Source organism: Athene cunicularia (genome assembly GCF_003259725.1).
Source record: "Athene cunicularia isolate RWA chromosome 1 unlocalized genomic scaffold, athCun1 chr1_part2, whole genome shotgun sequence".
In the NCBI taxonomy this organism is placed as follows: domain Eukaryota; kingdom Metazoa; phylum Chordata; class Aves; order Strigiformes; family Strigidae; genus Athene; species Athene cunicularia.
This window is the reverse complement of record NW_020799092.1, coordinates 21,997,627-22,020,356: the sequence shown is the minus strand read 5'-3', so window position 1 is coordinate 22,020,356 and position 22,730 is coordinate 21,997,627. Positions and strand designations below refer to the sequence as shown.

The 22,730-nt window shown below is 42.9% G+C and overlaps 1 protein-coding gene across 1 annotated transcript in view; it reads left to right on the top strand.

Moving 5' to 3' along the window:
- LOC113488810 (ovostatin-like) overlaps positions 1 to 22,026 on the top strand; it is a 24,321-nt gene extending 2,295 nt beyond the window's left edge. Inside the window, exons 4-33 of the mRNA XM_026864129.1 lie at positions 26 to 194; positions 1,377 to 1,461; positions 2,263 to 2,374; positions 2,757 to 2,871; positions 3,073 to 3,182; positions 4,902 to 5,060; positions 5,422 to 5,649; positions 6,174 to 6,231; positions 6,731 to 6,876; positions 7,963 to 8,112; positions 8,604 to 8,774; positions 9,082 to 9,214; positions 9,806 to 9,902; positions 10,380 to 10,608; positions 11,826 to 11,949; positions 12,290 to 12,408; positions 12,853 to 12,904; positions 13,610 to 13,693; positions 14,589 to 14,765; positions 15,250 to 15,331; positions 15,783 to 15,939; positions 16,344 to 16,418; positions 16,974 to 17,139; positions 17,389 to 17,609; positions 18,186 to 18,401; positions 18,820 to 18,944; positions 19,280 to 19,370; positions 19,943 to 20,011; positions 21,515 to 21,620; positions 21,965 to 22,026. Coding sequence (XP_026719930.1) covers positions 26 to 194; positions 1,377 to 1,461; positions 2,263 to 2,374; positions 2,757 to 2,871; positions 3,073 to 3,182; positions 4,902 to 5,060; positions 5,422 to 5,649; positions 6,174 to 6,231; positions 6,731 to 6,876; positions 7,963 to 8,112; positions 8,604 to 8,774; positions 9,082 to 9,214; positions 9,806 to 9,902; positions 10,380 to 10,608; positions 11,826 to 11,949; positions 12,290 to 12,408; positions 12,853 to 12,904; positions 13,610 to 13,693; positions 14,589 to 14,765; positions 15,250 to 15,331; positions 15,783 to 15,939; positions 16,344 to 16,418; positions 16,974 to 17,139; positions 17,389 to 17,609; positions 18,186 to 18,401; positions 18,820 to 18,944; positions 19,280 to 19,370; positions 19,943 to 20,011; positions 21,515 to 21,620; positions 21,965 to 22,026 — 3,888 coding nt within the window. The remainder of the gene's footprint in view (positions 1 to 25; positions 195 to 1,376; positions 1,462 to 2,262; positions 2,375 to 2,756; positions 2,872 to 3,072; positions 3,183 to 4,901; positions 5,061 to 5,421; positions 5,650 to 6,173; positions 6,232 to 6,730; positions 6,877 to 7,962; positions 8,113 to 8,603; positions 8,775 to 9,081; positions 9,215 to 9,805; positions 9,903 to 10,379; positions 10,609 to 11,825; positions 11,950 to 12,289; positions 12,409 to 12,852; positions 12,905 to 13,609; positions 13,694 to 14,588; positions 14,766 to 15,249; positions 15,332 to 15,782; positions 15,940 to 16,343; positions 16,419 to 16,973; positions 17,140 to 17,388; positions 17,610 to 18,185; positions 18,402 to 18,819; positions 18,945 to 19,279; positions 19,371 to 19,942; positions 20,012 to 21,514; positions 21,621 to 21,964) is intronic.
- Positions 22,027 to 22,730: the final 704 nt, after the last annotated feature.

Here is a 22,730-nt window from a genome sequence, read left to right as displayed (position 1 = left end):
TTTTTTTTTTTTTTTTTTTTTTCAGGATCCACAAGGCAACAGGATTTTTCAGTGGCAAAATGTGACATCGGAGATGAACATTATCCAAATTGAATTCCCACTAACTGAAGAGCCTATGCTGGGGAACTACAAAATTATTGTAGCAAAGAAGTCGGGAGACAAAAACTATCACTCATTCCTTGTGGAGGAATACGGTAAATGTCACCCATTGTTTTTATTCGGAGTGGAAAACATTATTAGAGAAGAGTACCTATTAATCAACCCTTTAGACTGCTAAAACTCAAATGCAACTTAAATTAGTTGAAATTAAGAGCTGGAGAGGAAAAAAAAAAAACCAACAACAAAACAGTAAAAATCTAAAGAAGATAAATTAACTATTTTGCACAGATTCAACCAGGAAAATCTGCATAACAAATCAATAAGTAGATTGCAAATTTCACTCTGGCAAAGTAACATTCTCCCAGCCACATCCACAAACTTTCTTGACCAAAGCTCTGCAAGTCATCTAGACATCACAGGATTCACCTCAGAAGTCCTGATTTTTAAAATGCTGGGATATCAACCCCAAGCCCCAAGTTAAGGTTGACATGTGGGTGACTCCCACAGCCCTTCCCAAAGGGGGGTGAGTTTCCCTTTAGGCTTCCCCCCAGGGTGGGCTGGCCTGGCAGACAGAGCCATTGGGTAAATGAGCCCCAGGTGTCTGCAGTGAGTAACCCAAGGTCAGGGGTCCCACGCAGGGATAAAAGCTGGGACCCCTTGCAGGCAGGGGCAGTGTCTGTGTGTGAGGTGGGTGCCCTGTGCAGAGTTCCCTGTTGGGGAAGGACCTCCTGCCTCCCTGGGACTGGGCTCCAGTCAGGTCTGGCTTTTGTAAACTGGGCTGTGTAGATATTGAGTGTGTGGCTTCCTTGGTCTGATGTGTTTGGCTTGTTGACTCGGTTGTCTCCCATCCCTTCTGTGGGAGACTGCATGTCACCATTTATTCCACCCATTGTTGGTGATGTGGTGTCATTGTTGGGGTCAGTGGGATTGATGTCGATTATGTATAATGTGACTGACTTGTTTGTACCCCCAGTGCTCACCCATGTACTGACCCTTTTGTATCAAATACAATTTGGTTATTGGTTCATCTTTATGCTGGCTGTGTCCTTTATGCTAGGCCTTATAATTGGCAAAACAATTTCTCCTCAAAGATTTGTAGAAATGATTTAGTGAGCCTTTGCAAGTCAGGATACTTCTTGATCATTTTGGGACCCCAGTTCTGAGATCCCATTCCATCTGTGACTAACACTGATATATGCTGATTTTCATCTCATGACGGCCTGCAAGTTTACAATGTGCCAGTGCTGAGGTTTTTTTCTTTTCATTCTTTGTCCTAGTGTTGCCGAAGTTTGATGTCACAGTCACTGCACCAGAAAGACTTACAGTCCTGGATTCAGAGTTCACAGTGAAAGTCTGTGGAGTGTAAGTACCAGGTGCAGAGTGGTTAAGAAATATGATGAAGAGCAAGAACTGCCCAAGGACTGAGGAAAGACAGGGCTTAGAGAAGAGATCAGAGTAAATAGGACCTCAAAGATGTTGGTCAGGGTTGACTTGTTTGGAGGTCTCGTTTGCTTGTGTGCTCATATCATTTTATTGTATGAGTATTCTCTTCTAGCTGGTGTACAGTGGGTTGAATAAATCTTCTAAGAAGTCCCCTGCTAAAGTCGGATGTGCCCACTCCCAATAACCCACTTCAGAGGGAGACCTAAACACCATAGCACTGTTAAATTCTGGCAGGGGTCTTAGGGTTCCGGCTGTCTTTAAAACTCCCTCCAAGCTTAGTCTTCAAAAAGACCTTGCTTACTCTAACACCAAGATGTTGTAATTTATAATTCAGGGTGGAAATCCTGATCTCCTTGCAGATATGAGGAGTTTTGCTTTGATTTCAGTGAGTCTAGAGCTCCAGTAAGCTGAAGAGTGGAGACAGCAGTCATAACTTGGTTGGTAACCAGGTCTGTCCTTCATGCTTTTAGAGGTATTTATTTCTGTGTTTAAGGTGTGGTTTTGGTTCATGGGTTTAGGGGTGAAAAAGAACTCATTAATATTTCATCTTCTGAGTTGTATTATCTTTTTGTAACAGCAGGAGAGTTAAGAAAAAGCCTGTGAAACTATTCCATTCTCTGACTTCTCAGCTCACTGCTTGCTCTGGGTCTATTCCTGCAAGTGTTATCTTAAGTCAATATTTTAAGCCTCAGCTCATGGACCTATTTCCTCTTCCCCTAGGTACACCTATGGCCAGCCTGTTGAAGGGAAAGTCCATCTCAGTGTGTGCAGGGATTTTGATTCATATGGGAGGTGCAAGAAAAGCCCAGTTTGTCAGTCATTTACCAAAGACGTATGATACATAATTATTATTAATCTTAGTGCTTGTCCTCTCTATTGTGTTCTTGCTTCTCTCCCTTTGCTCATCACAATTTTCTTTCCCTTTTTCATGCTTCACTTCACTCATCTATTTGCTTAAATCACCAGCTAGAAACTCAGGGCATCTCATTTCTCTTCTTGGTTTCCTACAGACCTGAAGGACTGACATGTTGCTTCTTCATGTCTACACTTTTCAGATGAAAAATTGAGTCAATAATGTCTCCATCAGTCCTGTATAAAGCATGTTAAAAGTAGTGGGAAAAGGTTCCACTCACAAAAGAAGGGTCCCATGTACTGCCAGCACCCTTTGAAAGATGTGATCCTTGGTAACAGGATTTTATTTCTTCCCTTTCCAGCTGGAGGCAGAGGGCTGCCTCTCCCAGGTTTTCAGCTCCGGCATCTTTGAGCTAAATCGCATTGGTTACGTGAGGAATCTTGATGTGAAAGCCATTGTCACAGAGAAAGGAACAGGTAATCCCTTCTGGACAGTCAAAACCAGCCACAGTGGTGTGGTCAAAAAGGAGAGTAGGAGGTATTCTGAGTACAAGGGTGTCTTCCTGAAGAAGATCCATTTTTATAAGCACAGTGACCATCTCCAGGCAAACACTAACTCTGATGAAGCTACATGCAAGGCAAAGTATATCTTCTCTTTACTCTGGGCATGTCTTACAGGCCTGCAACTTACAGCTACTCAGTCTATTTCCATAACTCGGGTGATGAGCAGCATACAGTTTGAGAACATGGATCGCCACTACAGAAGAGGAATTCCTTACTTTGGACAGGTAAGCAAAGGCATAGAGGGCTTGTACTGAAGGTGACTGACAGGCCATCACACAACAACAGTGATGGGAACATTGGGGGACTGTTTGGGGCGGAGGGTGTTCTCCCCGAGGTTCTTTCTTTACATACAGTGCCCTATTGGTAGTTGTGAATACTGGAGAGAATTACTTTATTCTGAATGTGATTCTGCCAGAAATACTTTGAAGCAACACAGTTATGTTTTAACTTACATTTTAAGCTTAATATAAAACACTGTCTCTCCCTTCAGAATTGACCATCATATGCCAGTAAGAGATGATAAAACCACAGGGGCATGAGGGAAGAAAGGAATTTAAGAAAAAAATAAGGAAATAACAGCAGTTTCTGTTTCAACAAGACTTTTCATTGATTTATGTTTCACAACAAGCTCCACATAACTCTGTCAGTGGTTTAAAGGGTAGGGGTAAATCCCTCTCTTTCCTTCAGTTCAGCTTTTTTCAGCAAGGAAAGGATAAGGGGACATCTTACTAGTAGTACTGAAAAGAGAAAACAGATTGTCTTTAAAGGATTTTTTTTCCACTCTGGAAGATGTCTCTATACCTTTCTCGCTTGGTCCCTGGTTCTGCTCTGTTCTTCAGATTGCTGTGCATCTTACCATGTCTTACTGGAGGGTGGGAGTCAACAGGCTCCCTGGGGTGATGTGCCACAGTGAATTCCTCAAACACACACATTATCACATGCACTAGAGGTTGAACATGCTGGAAGACATGAGGTAGGAGGCTGGGATGTCACATCTCAGACAAAGCTGCTGACCATGGCTTCAGGCAGCAGCTTCGCTTTTGAGAAAAAACCCAACCCTTGAGGGTCATGTCAGGGGAACTATTGTCTGGAAGCCACTGATACTCAAAGTGCAGCAGATCCCAGTCCCTGTCCTGGTGTCACCTCATGCCATTCACAGTCCTTCCCAGTGCTATGAAGTATCTGTTGCTGGCCATATGTTGTATGCCTTCACTTCTGTTGCAGTCAGTCCCACTGAAGTCAACATCCACATGAATACTTCAGTTCTCTAAAACTGTTATCTAAATTGTTAACTAAATTGTACTTAGTTACTTGTTAACAAAATCGTTATTTTTTGTTTCAGAAGTCATTTCTCTCCAGCTGTTTCTGGGCAGTGAGGATAGTCCATGTCTTAAGCTTGTATTTAATATATTATTACCTCTGCCATCTTTCTTCTGAAAAAAAAAAAACAAAAAACTCAAAGTAAATGCTCAGTTCTAGCAACCTAGGGTGTCTTCATTTTTATTTAAGACATAAACAGCATAGACAGTGGGGTCAGAATCAGAAAAGTGTTCAAAACAAAGATCTGGAGAAAACTCATTCAGACACTGAAAGTATCATTAGCAGACTCTCAAGACTAAGAAAGAAAAAAATGTGGGAAAGGAAGGGTATCTTTAAACTGGAAATGTGTAGCCAGAAGTGACTTACTGGGAAAAGGATGAGACATAAGCAGTTCTTGCTCCACAAAAGGACATTATCAATGACATAGCAGATGCTGAGGAAGCTCCTCCAAATTTCATAAGATAGTTGAGATAGCCACCAGAAAGTGAAAAGAGACATTTCAGTTCTGAAATAGTGCTTTGAATGGAGAACCAAAAGCAATTCTGCTGTGGAGAGCAAAGGTGTACAAAACATTAGCATCTATGTACAAAAAGATGATGAACGTTTCACATTGTTTTCTACAGATCAAGCTGGTAAACAAAGACGACTCTCCCATTCCCAGTGAGGTTGTTCATCTATTTGTCAACAACAAGAACACAGACAACTTCACCACTGATGATAATGGCATTGCACAGTTTAGCATTGACACGTCTGAAATGTTTGATCCTGAGATCAGTTTGAAAGTGAGTACAAAACAAGGCTGAACAGAGAAACAGAGAGAGGTGGCTTCTTTCAAACTGAACCCCCAAAAAATGGAATGAATTTTCAATTCTGGTAATAAAATGTGCTTTATCTAGTTTATTTCATGTTCTAGATCTCTCAAAAATCACTATGAAAGAAGTGAGGAAAACATCTAATTTGGTGCAATGCAATGGCTTGCTGCAAGACCCCTGTGCTGTTTTTTCCTTACCAGTTTGGTTTTAGATGCAGTTCTTAAATATATGCTTTGTGTGAACTAATCATTCTGATATCAGTACGAGAGAACAATTTCCCTAGTGACATATGTTTGTTTTCATTTTCTTCCGCACTCCTTCTCCTGATCAGGCAACTTATAAAACCAGTGACCAGTGCCACTCTGATGGTTGGATAGAGCCTTCCTACCCCGATGCATCTTTCTCCATCCAGCGCTTCTACTCCTGGACTAGCAGCTTTGTGAGGATTGAGCCTCTGTGGAAAGATTTGAGCTGTGGGCAGAAGCAGCTGATCACTGTGCACTATGTCTTGAACACAGAAGGATACAAGAACATCAACACCATGGATTTCTACTATGTGGTGAGTGTGGGGTTGTTGCAATGGTTTGCTGAAAAGGCTTGACCAGGCAACTATCTGGCAGTTCATCCACAGCAATTACGGCAGTGAGTGTTCCTGATTTTTGGATTACCAGCCAGCAAAACAGCCAGCAACCCAAGGACAGAAACAGCACCAAGGTGGTTTGGCAAAATTACCTGCTCAGAGAAAATTACCTCCATTTCTGGCCATGTTACTCTAGTTCATAGTAAGGAACCACCTTCATAATGTCTCAGGCCAGGGTTCTTGTTTCTTCCCTCCAAGGAACTCTTCATGGTGTTCTCAGCCTCCCCCTTCCCTTCCTATCCTCTGCTTCCTGACCAGGGAAGGCCTCCAGCAGTAGCAGCAGCAGTGGCAGCATCCAGCATGCCCTCAGGCTGATGTTTAAGCATTTGAAGCCATCTCAATGTACGTGCCTTGATTGTCCTGCTGATGTACATTGAACTTTATTACTGCTTTCTACCTCCAACCTCTACCAACCCATAAATGTATCGCTCTTCTCTGCACAGGGCATGGCAAAAGGCAAGATTGTCCTCACAGGGGAAACGAAAGTTAATATCCAAGCAGGTAAGTTAAGTTGCCAGTCCATGTTTCTGCATTAAAAAAGAGGGATGGTTGAACTGAGGACCAAGGCAAGACTTCCTGGATGTATCGAGCAGCTATTGGGAGGGAAGTATCTCTCTCCATCCCTGCATGTGTGCATGATGTTAACACTGCCACTAACTTCACTATAGGTCAGATTTAGTCCAGCAACTAGTTCATTTGATATGAGTCAAGCAGTAGTGTCCTGTAACAACCTTCCTAAAGGATAATGCAGGGCATGCGGGTTGTATGGCTTAGGGGGCTATCTGAATCTGGACACATGTTTAAACCCACAAAATATCTGAGAGCATCTGGATCCAAACCCAGGCATGTCACCTCTTGGCAAATCCAGGATTTTTCAGTTTATTGTCTAAGTACAGACTGACCAGTGACTGATACAGCTATATGCCAGTTGGGGATGGCTACTAGTACAGCAGATCTGTGAGTTTCTCTCTTTTATTGTTCCCCTTCTCTTTTCTAACAGACCAAAATGGCACTTTCACTATCCCACTTGAGGTCAGTGAGGAAATGGCTCCCTCCCTTCGGTTGCTGGTGTATACCTTACACCCCGCCAAGGAGCTGGTGGCAGACAGTGTCCGATTTCCAGTCGAGAAGTGTTTCAAAAACAAGGTGAGAGACACTAACATACAGCAAGTCTTACCTGTGGTCAGAAACATGCAATTTCTTTGTGCACACATTCACAACAGATTTCCAGTTTTATTTCTTGCTTCCTTCCACTTCTCTTAACATTATTCTCTTCATTCTCTTTTTTCTCTTTGGCCTTATCTCTCTCCTCTACCTCCACCTCCTGGCCTTATTGTCAAAAGGTAAATCTTAACATTAAAAACTACTTTACAGGAAACTCGCACTACTCCCAGATGGTTCCCGCCTCTATTGAACTATACTAGTGTTCTGTTTAGTTTAGACTGGAGTTTAGGCTCTCTTAGTTTAAACTAGAGTCTGTTTAACATAGAGAACACACTTTAGCTTTACCCCACTTCGCTATTTAATCTAATTTTTTACAGTTTTTTGTTGAAAAATGCAATTTGAGTTTACTGGAAATAAATACATATATAAAAGAAAGAAAAAATAGCAATCTGGGGTTTAAGTTTTCCTTACATGTTCTTTCCATGAGTACATTTTTATTTGTCATTTTGAAATTGGGTTTCACCATTAAGATTTTTCTAACAGTTAAAAAACAAGACACACAAAACATTAAGAAAACAAAACAAGTGAGATTAAACAAAAAGTTTCCAGTCACTTGATGTGGTCCTTGACTCCTATTTTTTCCCTCTTACCTAACACAAATGTAAAATTTTGCTCTGAAAAGAATTAAAACAGAACCTGCTTTAAATATTTGCTAAGGTGGACCATGGACCTAGCAAAAATGTGATTTGTTCTCTAATGATTATTAAATGTGGTCTGTATCATAATATTTGATAATAGCAGCCACAGAATCACACTTTATTTCAAGTCACTTAAGTTAAACTTCATTTCAGCTAGCACAGGAGTCTTAGGTGTGATTATTACATAAATCCCCATTATAGCAGAGGCCTGGTCAACAGACAGTGGAGCCCAGACATCCCTCTCCAAGCAGCTACCTGGGCTTTAACAGGAGAGCCTTCTGCTCTCCTTCTCGCCCCCCAATCACACACATCCAGAGCAGCCCAGAGCAGCAGGGATTAGCCACACCAACATCTGTCTGCTGAATTCCAGGTCCAGTTGCAATTCTCTGACAAGCTGATGCGCTCAGCTTCCAGTGTCAGTTTAGACATTGAAGCTGCTGCCAACTCCTTCTGTGCCGTGAGGGCAGTGGATCAGAGCGTGCTGCTCCTGAGGTCCGAGCCCGAGCTGTCTGCAGAAATGGTAAGCTGCCCAAACAAGTGCATTGCCTCCTTCCACTGCTTCCTCCTCCTTTTCCTCCATTAAAATCTCCACTTGAGATTGTTAGACTGGGTTAGACTTCTACTGCTTTTTGCATGTGCTGGGCATAAACCATCTGCAATAGGCAATACACAGCTTTTGTGTCTTGGCAGCTGGAATTCCTCTTTCATGTGGGATTTGATGTCATCAGCAAACTTGCTGAGGGCACACTCTGCTCCATCATCCAGATCATTATGAACAGGATTGGAGCCAGTACTGACTCCTGGGGTACATCACTAGTTACTGGCCTCCAACTCGACTCTGTGCCACTGATCACCACCCTCTGGGTCCAGCCGTTCAGCCAGTTTTCAATCCAGGAAAGAGATCCCTGTCTCAGATGCCAACATCTCAGCTCTGGCAATCTGCAGCACATGACACTGCAATCAGAACTGATCTTTCCACAAGCACAGGTTTTGTTTCCTTCCCCCTCACAGGTATACCACCTGCATCCCCTGCAAGACCTTCAAGGCTACATCTTCGATGGGCTTAATCTAGAAGATGACCCCCAAGACCCCTGTGTCTCCTCTGACAACATCTTTCACAAAGGCTTGTATTACACACCTGTAATGTCTGGACTAGGCCCAGATGTGTATCAGTTCCTGAGGGTAAATGTCCTGTATATTACTTAAGTTTGTTGAACTGAGTTTCCACTTAGTGTAGCTTTAGATGTTTCTGCAAATAAAACTATTAGTAAAAATTATACATGGAAAACTCTTCTCATGGACATCAGTTGACTCTGCCGCCTACTGTGATTTTTCCAGCATGCACAAAGCTTTCACAAGACTGTGCACAAGTCTGTCACAATGTCTTTGGACATCTCTGTGGTAGAAAGGCAGTAATGGGAAACAGAGGAATGGAAAAAAACCTCAGCTACAGTATGGTTATGGCCCACAATAAAATGTGTTTTTACAGGATATGGGCATGAAATTTTTTACCAACTCAAAGGTTCGGCAACCAGTTGTGTGTACTAGTGAGACACTGAGACCTCCAGCATATTTCTTGAATGCAGGATTCATGGCTTCTACAAACCGTGTCAAATCATCAGGTAATATAAGACAAGAAAGGGATTTTATTTTTCTCCTTAAATGCAGTGGTATTCATGTGACATGGATATGGATAGTGGTCATGAATCACACTGGTATTGATGTTGAATATTGGTCTGGCACAGAATGAGATTGCTTAAGATAATGGCCAAGGCCCAAAAAAGCTTTTCGGGTCTACCTTTCTGATTCATATCCAGTTTTGTGCTGGCAATCAGAAGAGTGTCACACAAATCTAACACCATAGCACCTGATTCCCTTCTGACCAGAGCTTGTTTGAAAAGATGGTACAACAGTGTGACAGCAAACAGATCTAATTGCCAAGTGACCTGAGTGCTAGCCCTAGGTCTCATGCTCTTATCAGGAGACCAAAACACTTCAAGTAATGTTTTCTTTCTCTATGACACCAGGTTGTACCTAACTCAGAGATATATTAGTGACAATATTTTTGTGGCACTACCAATAGTCTCAGCTAAAAAGAAATGGGTAAACACTAATCAGCCTTCATGCTGGCCCATGCATACTAAAACCTGTCCTTTCTGGGAGTCTTCATTACACAAAGCAGGTTTGACTAAATTCCCATTATTTCTTATCAGCTGAAGTTGCTAGAGAGGAACGTGGGAAGAGACCCATCCTTGAGACTATTCGGGAATTCTTCCCTGAAACTTGGATTTGGGATATAGTCCTAATCAAGTGAGTACTTCTCTCTCTTCTCCTTGCTTTTAAGAGTTAATAAATCTTTCCTCTGTCCTGCAAGGTGGCAAGGAATTGCCACATCTTCTTGCTTTTTGGTCTGGAAGACCTAGATTTTTCAATTATCACCTGCCCTTCTCTTTTCCATGATAAAATTACCCTGTCCTCACAGACAACTCTTCCCTCTGTGTGTACCATGTCATATTCCCTTCTTAAGGAGAGGGACACATCTAATTAAAATATGGGTCTGCAAAACAAGAATTCTGAGTTTTCTTTCCAAACTCAGGGAAATAATGGGCAGAAGAACTTTCAAATGGGCTTTTCTCAGAAGATTTGGGTGATAAATTCCAGGGGAACTTGGATATGGGATTTCTGCAGATAGAATAGGGGTTATGTTGTTTTCCAAAACCTTTTGCCTCTGCTGAGATGCAATGAAACTTACCTTGTCTAAACTCATGGTTTATCCATTCCCATCAGCTCTACTGGAAAAGCCAGTATCTCCTACACCATCCCTGACACCATCACCGAATGGAAGGCCAGTGCCTTCTGTGTGGAAGAGTCGGTTGGATTTGGTATGTCTGTGCCTACCACTTTGACAGCCTTCCAGCCTTTCTTTGTGGACTTGACCTTGCCATACTCCATCATCCGAGGAGAAGATTTCCTGCTTAGAGCCAATGTCTTCAACTACCTTGAGCACTGCATTAAGGTGTGTACTTCTGCTCACACTCTTGGACCTTAACCCATCCCAAAGAAGCTGCAGCAAAATGATTGGTGTAGATGACAGGATCTGTTCCTTGATTGATGCACTGATCATTCTGTCTGATCACAGATTTTCCTGACCTGATTTTTTCCTCCTAAACCACTACAAAGCACAGGGACATCTGTGTGACCTGTGGCTTGGATGGGTGTATAAGCAACAGCCTTGAGATCCACATAGGAAATAAATAAGTGCTCTGCAGAGCATCATTCACCATCCATAGTCATGCAATCCATCAATGGTTTTAGTGGGGTCTTCAGGGATGTATGTGAAAGTGGTGAAGAAGTGAAGGGCTTGTGCTTGCCAAACAGAAGAAAGTGTGAAGAGCAACAGCAGGAGAGCAGAGAAACCCTTCTTCTCTGGGGCAAAAGTTCCCAAAAGTACCAAAACAGGGAGCACAAAAGTCCAGTACTTGCCTCACAGAGCATCTGTCCAGCTACAGGCTCTATTGTTCCCAGGCACTGGAGGGCTGTACTCTCAATATTCAGTACTTTCCAGGCAAAATGGTTCCAGATCACAGGTGTGCTGCACCTCTGCGTGGAGGGAGCTTACACATGGTTTAAAGGATACCTGAAAAAATAAACAGGGATCTTCTGTTTTGTTTCTTGCTTCTTATGTTATATCTGGGAATCCTGAAAAAAAGAGGCAAGTGTACAGTCTAGATTGCCTTGTGAGACTGGAGAGCTGATGAAGAAATCACCACCAAAGGAGGAAAAATCAAGACAAAATTTAGGATTTTTTTTGCATACTCTGTTAACAGTTTGACCTGAGTACAAAAACCCCTAGGGTTTTAAAAACCCTAGAAAAAAGTCTCCATTGTTGAGGTTTTCATCTCTTCATCTTGTTTTTCAAGTATTCCTACAACAACAGAAAAACAAACACAAGTGGTTTCCTTTGCAAGCCATTAGCACCCGGTCAGCTGAACATAACTCAGGATCCTGATCAGGAATCTAATGCATGCATAGGTTTTTAACATCTTGGTGGAGAATGCAATGAGCAGCAAAAGGTTAAGGTTATGTCTGATTCATCTAACACCTTCATTCCAGGCCTTAAATCTGCTCTACAGTGGACATAAGCAGAGACCTTGACACCCCCTCTAACAATAAAGCACCATTTGCCTATGGTACAAAATCTTCATTCCATCACACTCCTCTTTCTGTTCCCAGATTGATGTTTTGCTGTCAGATTCCCTTGATTATCAGGCTAAACTCATCTCTCCTGAGGATGATGGATGTGTATGTGCCAAACAAAGAAAGACCTATGTCTGGAATATTTTCCCCAAAGAAATTGGTAAGTGCCTTTGAATCTACCTGGTTTTCTGTCCTGAGATTGATATTAATCAATTGATACCTTGCCTGAGAAACCTAATCTTCCAACCTGGAGAACTTGATCTACCACTGGTCTTTCCAGATGTCTGGGCTAAAGTACTTCTCCACAACTGCAGTGTGTTTATCATTCCCATTTTCAGAGATCAGTTCTCTTCCCATACGTCCCATCTAGAGAGACTGATGATTCATTATGTTGCACTAAATATCTGTAGATATTCATTATCAGATGAAATGTCTCACTTTAGCCATCATTCTGCAAGATAGAGGTTCATTTTTTTTCTCCCGTTCTGCTACTATTTAAGGTAATGTAGCATTCAGAATTACTGCAGAGACCAAGGATGATGAAGCTTGTGGAGACAAGGCACCTGGGAACATAAGTATTGACTACAGGGACACCCAGATGAGAATACTGTTGGTTGAGGTACTGCTGACAACTCTTACTATTTGCCCTTCCATGAGGAAAGTAAAACGCAGCAAAAGTACCAAAAGCAAGCAAAAGGTTTTCAGGTTCCCTAAAGAACTCTTGGTTTGGCTCCACCTTCATCTGGCTGGGACAGGGTCTGGCTGTTCAGTCTAAGCCCAAGTCCACTCCCATCTGATGTCCTCTTCCATGAGGATCAGTGGGTGTTGGTAAGTGCACGTCTCCCTCATGTAGAGGAGAAACTGGAAATGAGGGACTCCCTCTGATGGGAACTCCCTTTTAGTAGCAGCCACATCAAGTATGAACCTGTAAACTGTTGTTTCAACCCAGCTGTCTTACGATGCAGGAGGATGTGGTGGGGTGGTGGCTCTTCTGTCACTGCGTTTCTTCTGCGTGCTTTGTTCTCACCCACCACGTGTGTCTCTTCTTCCCATCACCACGCAGCCTGAAGGCATCAGAAGGGAAAAGACCCAGAACTCCCTAATCTGTACAAAAGGTAAGGGTCTTTTGTCCTGAGAGGAACTGAAAGGAAGGTTGGAGTTTGAACTCTTTCCTGCAGTGCTCGTTGATGCTCTCCCTCCCCTTTTTCATGGAGTTGCCCAAATGACAGCGAGTGTGAGTGTTACATGTCAATCTCTGTGACCTCGTGCATGTCACTTAGACTGCAGTCAGCAGTGCTGCGTTGCTGAAGGAAGACTGCCATGAGGCTATCAAATGGAGATGACCCGTCATCTGTATAGTAGCTAGCTTGCAGCTTTCCACTTCTAGTGGGAATGGGAGAGGGATTGTAACGTTCCCTTCCACGCCATCTCGGTGCTGACAGCAAAGAGTTTCCAAGGTTTCCTGGAAAGTCTGCCTAAGAGAGGCACAAAAGCAGCCCTGACCCTCACAGACCAGCTCTCCCCACTGTCTCACTGAAGAAATCCCCAGGATTCGCAGACACTACTGCATGTGAGCACCAACCTTACCCTCTTCAACTGATTTCCGTTGAGCAGTGACAGTTACTGCACCATTTCGTCTGTTTTTCACAAGTTTGATTTTGCTGTGCCCCCCTCTCTCTTGATGTTCTTGGTGACAGCTGTGAGTTATTGCTCCCTGATGGGCAATTTTGCACTGTGCACTTTCTACCAGGAGCATTTCACCGCTGTAACCCATATTCCTATACAAATGACCACAAAACACTTAATATTTTTCTCCACAGATGATGTGTCTACTCAAGAGGTTACCCTAGATCTACCTACAAATGTGGTGGAAAGATCAGCCAGAGCTTCCTTTTCTGTTGTTGGTAAATATATAATTAATAAAACATAAAAAGAAACAAAATGTAAAAATATAACCTGAAAGCTTTTTCAGGATTCAGAATGCAAGTTTCCACTCATGTGTGGGAAACTTTTGAGCAAAGACACTGACTCTGATCTTGCCCAGCAATGCTCTTTGCTACTTCAGAGAAATGAAGTTTAAATATTGATTGCATCATTCTTCATGTTTCTGTTTACATTTATTGCATCAGAATGTTTTGCTCTGAAATAACACAGTTCTGAGTTATGACCTGGGACAGACTTGTGCCAGCATGACTTCTTTCCACTCACTCATCTGTAAATCAGATGCTAGTGGAATATTTTCAGTCTTTTCCTGAAAAGGACATGGACTTGTTACATGATTCACTAGTCATAAAATCTTTGCTTTGTAATGTGGGTGATTTCAGCTCATTCCAGAAACACCTTGCTGGGTCTCTGCTATCTTTCCTAAAAATAACAGTTTAGAGGTGGTCCACAATAAATCTGTGTAACCAATGTCCCTTTTCAGCATTAGTTGTTAATTTTGCGATATATGGTTCACTGTAGCATCTGTGGGCTGTTCCCGTTCCCTCCTCTGGAAACAGAAGTTTCATGAAAGTTTTTCTTTTCATTTCTAATAAGAAGTATCTGCTTGAAGTGGCACTAAAATAGGTGGTGTTTCTGGTGGGGGCAGTTTAGACTAAGGAGAGGCAGGGAAGGGATTTCTCTGTTGACTGCAAAGAAGAACAGAACAAATCACTTGGCACTAATGGCTTCATTCTTGTTGGAAAGGCATGCAACCCCAGCCAGGCTTTCTATGACTCTGCCTATGGAACATAAATGACTGTTTATTTCAGTGACCATGAGTTGTGCTAATTCCACCTGGCATCTCTGCTTCCCCAGGTGACATCATGGGCACTGCCATGCAGAACCTGCACCAGCTCCTCCAGATGCCATTCGGCTGTGGGGAGCAGAACATGGTCCTGTTTGCACCCAACATCTGCATCCTGGACTATCTGAACGAGACAGAACAGCTGAGTGAGGAGGTGAAATCCAAGGCCATCGGATACTTAGTGAGCGGTGAGAGCTTTGTGTTTCCCTTAAAATGAATGCTGAAATCCTCATTGGGCCCAGTGAGCAGGAGCACAGCTATGCTGCTGTAGCACAGCTCAGTGACCCAAGGGGATGCCCTGATCAAGACATTTATCTTTGGTTTTTCTTTCTTTTCTTATCTTATTTTGCTGAGACTCAACTGTCATGTTTCCTTTGAGATTCTGTCTTTTAGCCCCTTTCTACTTTGCCACCCTGGTACAGCATGTATCCTAATCCTGTTAGTTTAGTTGGAGAACAGAGGTTATACAGCTCTGCCTGTTCTGTGACTGTTTCTGCAGGACAAGATGTTCCATTCTTCCATCTAAGCTCCCTCAGGGCTCCCCTGATGCTTGGTAGATACACATTGCCTTTCCACTCTCTTTTTCACTGTGGTTTCAGACAAATCCGATAGCAAACAAAATACAGCTTTGTTTTTAAATTAGGGAACACTTCCTCTTCTATGCTTCTGCAGGCTACCAGAAGCAGCTCTCATACAAACATCCCGACGGCTCCTACAGCATCTTTGGCACCAGGGATAAAGAAGGGAACACATGGTGAGTGACTGGGAGAAATGGCTGAGATGAATTTGCATTGTCTTATCTGCATCATGTAAATTCATCCGTACTAGCTAAACCAGATGTACAGAGCTGGCTAGGACTGGGACTCTGTCAGTACTAAGAAAAATGGATCTCCACTCCCTGCCAGGAGGGTTTGCAGAGAAGGTGATCCCTAAGGACCCAGCTGACTTTTTATTCACGCTCCTGCTGTCACCCATGAAGCCCAATGCACTGCAGTGCTCTGTGGCCAGGATCAGCCTCAGAGTGTTCAAGACAGATGTGTCCCATCCCTTTAACTAGCCTCTCCTGGAGGAGCACACAAAGAGAAAGCAAGCCACCAACATGTTGGCTGTAATTCTTCATGCTTACACATGGAATGAATGGGAGGGGCAAACTTTTCCGTTCCTACTTCCAGTGCTCATCTCACAGCTTCATCTTTCCCTTGCAGGCTCACTGCCTTTGTGTACAAATCATTTGCACAAGCTAGTCACTTCATCTATATTGATGACAATGTCCAGGCTCAAACCCTGATGTGGCTGGCAAGCAAACAGAAGCCAGATGGCTGTTTCCAAAGTGTTGGGACACTCTTCAACAATGCCTTGAAGGTGGTAGAGAATGACTTCTTGGTCAAATTTACACTCTTTTCATTAAGAACATGGTCTTTCATTACTGTCAAAAATTATACTTTACTCCAAATGCCTGTCCTCTGCAGAGGGCTACTAACTCTCCACACCTTACTATGACTATTTTCAGCTTGGTCAGCTTCCGCACACTGCACATCTTATGAGCACCTGAGATAGGGTTACAGAACTGTAAGCTTGAGAGAGTGATGTTCATTGAGGTGACAGCAACAGGCTTCTCTTGATTTGAGAGCTGTTTAAGAGCTATGTTTATGCTTTCCTGCCTCCAGAACTGGCCACACTCCCCCATCTGGGATGTGTCATGTTGAATTTAAAGACTTCTCAGTTATGGCATTCACTGATTGATCTTCTCTCTGTGTCCTTTTCAGGGAGGAGTAGATAACGAGCTGTCACTTTCTGCTTACATCACCATTGCCATGTTAGAAGCTCAGCACTCCAGCTCGGTAAGGAGACCTTTAGCTGCTGGTATTCAGCTGGAGTTGGTTCCCCAGTTGTTGACTTGACTCCAGTGTCTGCTACAAATTGTCTAGGTAGTAAAGAAAGAGAAAGAGGGAGAGAGACAACTCCCAGAGAATGTGATCCTGCTCTGTATCTGCACTAGTTGTTATGGTAGAGAAGTTCCCCATCTCTATACCTCTTAAAGCACGAGGCTGGTATTTAAACAGACACTTGACTACAGAAATGGAGCATGAATTACTGTTGTGGAGATAAGCAAAAGGAATTAGCTGTGAAAGAAACCTCAGTTTTCTGTCTATAGACTGATATCTTCAAGAATACACTGAGAAGCTGTTTGATCTATCTGATGTTTTCTCTGAAATTCCTCTTTAAAGAATTCTGTATTCTCTCTCCTGAAGTCACTGTAAAAACTGAAGTCCCATTCTCATTGCTGTGATAGTGACAGGATGAAGAACAGGTTTAAAGAAAAAAAAAGTTTGGCCAGGTGAAGACTATCGTCCTCAATTTGATCTGTATTTTTGTTTTGTTTCGTTTTTTTGAAGTACCCTGTAGTGCGAAATGCCTTTTTTTGTCTGGAAACTGCATCTGAGAAGATTATCAGTGACATTTACACTCAGGCACTCATGGCCTATGCTTTCTGCTTAGCTGGCAAGGCAGAAAAATGCGAATCATTCCTTAGAGCGTTACAGAAATCAGCAAAGGAAGTTGGTGAGTTTCAGCCACTTTGGGAATTTGGGAAGTGGGAACAGATATTGCTGATGGCATGTGGTCTGTCCTTGACAATATTGAGAATATTGACACATGAACCAACCCTCACCAGTAATCTCTGGAGTTCATTTGCAGCACACCTGTTGCTCTGTAGAGAGTACTTGTGAGAAAGGCCAGGACACAGTAGGTCTCTGAGGCAGCACAGACACCTGTAATATTTTGGTTGCTCCTCACCCTCTCTTTGTTCAGATGGCTCACAGCACTGGGAGCAGGTGCAGAGGTCTCCATCAGAGGAATCCCCCTCCTTCCTTGACCATGCCCCATCAGCTGAAGTTGAGATCACCAGTTACGTGCTGTTGGCATTGCTCTGCAAACCCGGACGGAATCAAGAGGATCTCACAAAGGCCTCCGGGATTGTGCAGTGGATCATCAGGCAGCAGAATCCCTATGGAGGTTTCTCTTCCACGCAGGTGCTACAACTCCCTTCCACTCCTCAGCCAGTCCTAGGAACTGGGGCACTGGTTCAGGGTCCCAGTGGGGCTTTGACTACCGAGTCTTATTTTCCTTCTGTATCTGCTGTCTCAAACACACAGAGACCAAGCCTTTCTCTCAGAGAGAGAAAAATACTTTTTCCCTCTTCTTAACTGTGGAAAGGTTAAAGCCATACAAGAGTAATTTGACTAGCAGCAAATACAGGTATTTGTGTCAGGGATGAACACAGAAAACACCAAGTCCTGGCTGTTATACGACCAAGAAGTGCTCTGAAGTTCCCTAGACAACACATACCTCACCGCTATGAGAACTGTGCTCTAGTGCTCAGATTTTATGTTCTGAGACCTTCATATGAGTAGAGAGATTTCTTCCACTCTAAAACATGTATGCCAGAATGAAATGGTTCCCTATATATGGGAACCCTGGAATTATACAAACATTCAGGGTTTCTTTAGTCAGGATTAAATGACTGTGCTTGGTACTGGAACTGTGACTTTGACCTCCTCTGCACCATTCATGCTGTGTAGCTAATTGTTTTTTTTCTTTTTCTTCAGGACACAGTCATTGCTCTTCAAGCCCTAGCTGCTTATGGTGAGGCCACCTACAATTCTGTTACAAAAAATGTAGTCAAGATTGCTTCCAAAAAGCCTTTTCAGAAGGTATTTATTGTCAACAATACGAACAGGCTCCTGCTGCAACAGACTCCCCTTCCTGAGGTCCCTGAGAAATACAGCCTAACAGTGAACGGCAGTGGGTGTGTACTTATGCAAGTAAGTGTCTGCTCTCCTCTTCACTGTATCGCATATTCTGCGTACAACACAGCTGTGGTTTTAATTATTCTCTGTCCAACTTCTCTCTATTTTTCCTAATTATTTGATTTCCCTAAACTATTTAAACACTCTTTTCCCCATCCCACATTGTGATTCCTGTGGAGGCACAGCATGCAAAAAAAGAGTGCAAACACCTTCATTGTGAAAAAGTAGAAGTTTGATGCATCTGTCACTGATGTAAGCGAGGATCTTCCACAAAAAAAAAAAACCAAAACAAAACAATACAAAAAAAAAAAAAACACACAACAAAACAATAGCAACTTTGCCAGAAAATTTCACTAAGTCTGACACTTGTTTTTTGGAATACAAAGAAAAACCCTTGGCATGCTTGAACAAAAGGGTTTTTTCCTCTTTCCAGACAGCACTGAGATACAACATTCACCTTCCAGAGGGGGCCTTTGGATTTTCACTCTCAGTACAGACATCAAATGCTTCCTGCCCACTGGATCGACCAGCAAAGTTTGATATTGTCCTTACGAGCAGGTAATGTGTCATCAACAAACAGGTGACAAGACACGCAGAGAAGATTGCTGTTTGTATTTAGCTCTGATTATAAAGTCAAGAACCATGAGCTGATCAATGTGTTGATGATATCAGCCTGTAGGACACAATATCCCAAAAGACCTTGTGGCGGTACTGATGGGGGTAGCACATACTTGGCCCTTTCATACTGGTGGCCTCCCCAGAGTCTCCCATCTGAGCCAGTCAGCATGTGCCTGTGATTTGCACCAACCTCCCCGCACTGAGTCCAGGGGCAGAGAGATGAGGTTTGCTTCCCCAGGCATGGTCCAGACTGACAGGGGCTTTTGCTGTTTCAGTTACACAGGGAAGCGCAGCAGCTCCAACATGGCCATTATTGATGTGAAGATGCTCTCTGGCTTTGTTCCTGTGAAGTCTTCCCTGGATAAGGTAAACTATAGGATCAAGATTAAACAAGTCACCCCAGGGACAGAGGAGAAGGCTGGTCGTGATGAAGAGTCCTGGTTAAGAATCACTCACCCATAAACCTTGTGAGGTGTCTGCATGGCTGCACCATCTTCATCACTGGGTGGAGGGAATGCCCTGAGGGGACCTGTGAGCACACAGACCTTCCCACATTAAAAACTAGGAAGGGTTCCAGCTAGAGCCTGCCCAGCTGGCAGCTGCAACTGGGAGATGGCACTGCCCAGGTAGGGAGAGGGTGGGAAATCTGTCAGACTAATTCTGAAAACTATACAGCACCCAAGTCAGGCAGCATTCCCCACATGAACTGCAGTGCCTCTCATGCACTTGGGAAGTGATTGTGCCCCCCACTAAGCCAAGTGGCAGGTTTTGTTTAGTCCTATCCATCTATTCAGCAACATTTGAACTCTAAAAAACAGCTGCCAGCCCTTGGTGCCTGTCTAAAATGAATCCCACAGCCATGCAGTGGCAGGGTCTGAGGTAGCACTTGTTTTTTAATGGGTTATAAATATCTTTATCTCCATTTCCTTGTTTTAAAGCTCATTGGCAGTCAAACAGTGATGCAAGTAGAAAACAAGAAAAGTCATGTTCTCCTTTATCTTCAAAATGTAAGTTCTGATCACTTTCTATTTGATTTTCACAAAGGATGCAAACAACACGTAACAGATGCACCTACAGCATGGATATGCTCTACAAAGTGCATTTATCATGTTCCCTTCCTCAACAGTTTTCCCCTGCAATCACTAAGCTGCTTACTCCTCAAACTGCATGTAACATCCCAACTTCCAAACATCTTCAAATTGATGCCTACCCTACCAGCAACCAGAAATAAATTGAACAAAAAAAGCACATAAATTAACCCAAACTCTCTCTCCTTTCAGTCAATACCAGATAAACAGAAGGAAAAAGGTTACCTTGTGTGTATGTTGTCTTGGTAGGCTTCTCATAAACCTCAGTCCTCCCAACAGGACATGAAACACTACTCCGATCTCCTCTGGAAAGATTTCCCTCTCATGTTCATTCTGAAATTTAAACTGTAATCTAATCCCTGGATCAAAATTTACATAGTAAAAGTATGTTTTCTTAGGGCCTTGCAGAAGTAATAACAGAAGCCAATATCCCAGTGATGTGCACTGATTCCTAGTTTCCTGGTGGCACATAATGTTCATGTCTGAAATGAGAGGGAGTTTGGAATACCACACTTTCTCATCCTGTCCATTGGGAAGTCCTGGAGAACTAATTTCAGTGCTCTGGGACATTTTTTCCCCTCTCTGGCAATAGGATGTGTAGTAATTACAGAATCAGGTAATACAAGCAGGATAAGAAACCTACAATTCTTTGCTTCAGTTTCACTTTGGACTCTCCAAACGTATTTTAGATAATGATGTCCCACATGTTATAATCAAACGAGCCAATTTTAAATATAAATGTATTTTTAATTGGGTTCAATTTATTTAAGGTGAGAAACAATAGACAAAGCAGCGCTGGGTGTGCCGGGAGTCTCCGCTCCACCAAGACACACACCCAGTTCTAAAAAGCAGTGTCTTTTATACTCCTGTACCACTGTCTTAACCAATCCTCTTGTCAGATGATTGTCCTGCTCTTTTTCCATTGGATCCTTTGAAAGTCTCATGATCACATCTTTTGGCGGGCTTTTCTTCAAGCGGCAGTTACATGTTATCTCTAGGTGATGGGGTTTCCGAGAAGCGGTTTACCTATCAGCTCCAGGTGATGGGGTTTCCGAGAAGGAGTTACATTTTTCCAACCGAATGGCATACTTTATATTTTATCCATATATATTCAAACATTCATTGTAATACGGGTTATAGCAACTGCAAATCATTTCAAAACTCACACAGGGTACCATATTCTACCTTTATAATACTTTTAGACAGCAGAATAGTGTGGTTTAACATTTACAGATCATTCAAACCTATCATACCCACCTTGCTTAATTTAGCAAATTAGTTACAATAGTTTATTACACACATCTGTATGTGTGGCACCAGTGGGGTTTGGAATATACAGTCTATCAGTTGCTGCACTGGTCTGCTCCAGATGGTGTTGTACAAATAAAAGGACTTATGTGATTCTTGTTACTCCATTCCCAGATCTCACAGAAGAAAAAGAAAGAAATCACTTTCTCAGTTGAGCAGGACTTTGTAGTGACCCATCCCAAGCCATCTCCTGTGCAGATCTATGATTACTATGAAACAGGTAGGTCTTTGATTTTAACCCGTATGAAGTCCGGACAAGGGACAGTGACAGCAGAAACACCTCGTGCATTAAGGGAAACCCAGAACCAGCCCCCCTAGAACCAACACTCCTCTGAACTCTATCAGAATCTGTATCTAGTGCCAGGGGAGAGATTCATTTTACTTTAGTGAGCTTGGTTTCATGCTCAGGTTGACAAGTGGACATGACTAAAAGTTACAAAAATGTGCATGTCTGAAGGAGACTTCAAGGATCTCTGGTTTAAGCATGCATAGGGTATATCCACCTCCAGGAAAGGCACAGGAATTAGTTTCCAGGCTAATGGGAATATTACTTTCCTTCTCCAGAAGAGTATGCTGTTGCTCAGTATATGTCACCTTGCAAAGACGCTGTTGCAGAAATGGACTAATGATTGAAAAAGGTAAGTGAAAGACTGGGTAATACTTTCAGAGTTTCCTCAAAAGCACTGACACTTAGCAAGGAACAATTGACCTACAGCCATCCTGGAAAGCCTCCTCTCCGAAGTGTATGTGTCACAGGCGTGGGCAAGGTGCTTCACGTGGACTTACAGAAGGCCTTTCCTAGACAGTTGATAGGTTATCTTATGAACACACTTGAGATGATGTGAATCACGGAGGCGGTGTGCTGTCTAGTCAGAGGTACAACGCTGCCTTGGTGTGTGTCCTGCTCAGCGCAGCAGTTATGCGGGATGTCATCTGCTGAGCAGTTCCGGAGGGGTACGGGCACAGCTTGCTGCCAGACCTTGGTTCAGCTTTTGTCTGTTTTGCACAGAAGGGGTAGACTGCCTTGTATGCTGAAACCATATTTTAAATCCTGAAGTTCTTGGTTTGTTCTCATTGAGGATGTTTTCTTTTGGATTTCTCCCTGCAGGACCATCATAAATGAACAAGTGGTCAAGCACTCTATTTTCTTCCGTCATTAAGACCTGAAAAAGGACATTTCAGGCCCTTTTACTAATCACGGCAGGAGGCTGTGACATCGTTTGAGCTAGTGTCTGATTCTTTGTTTTCTTTCATGGCACATCTCTCCAGATCTGTATCATCATCATGTATCCCTTTCCATCAATAAACCTCCCTTTTACACTGGTTATTG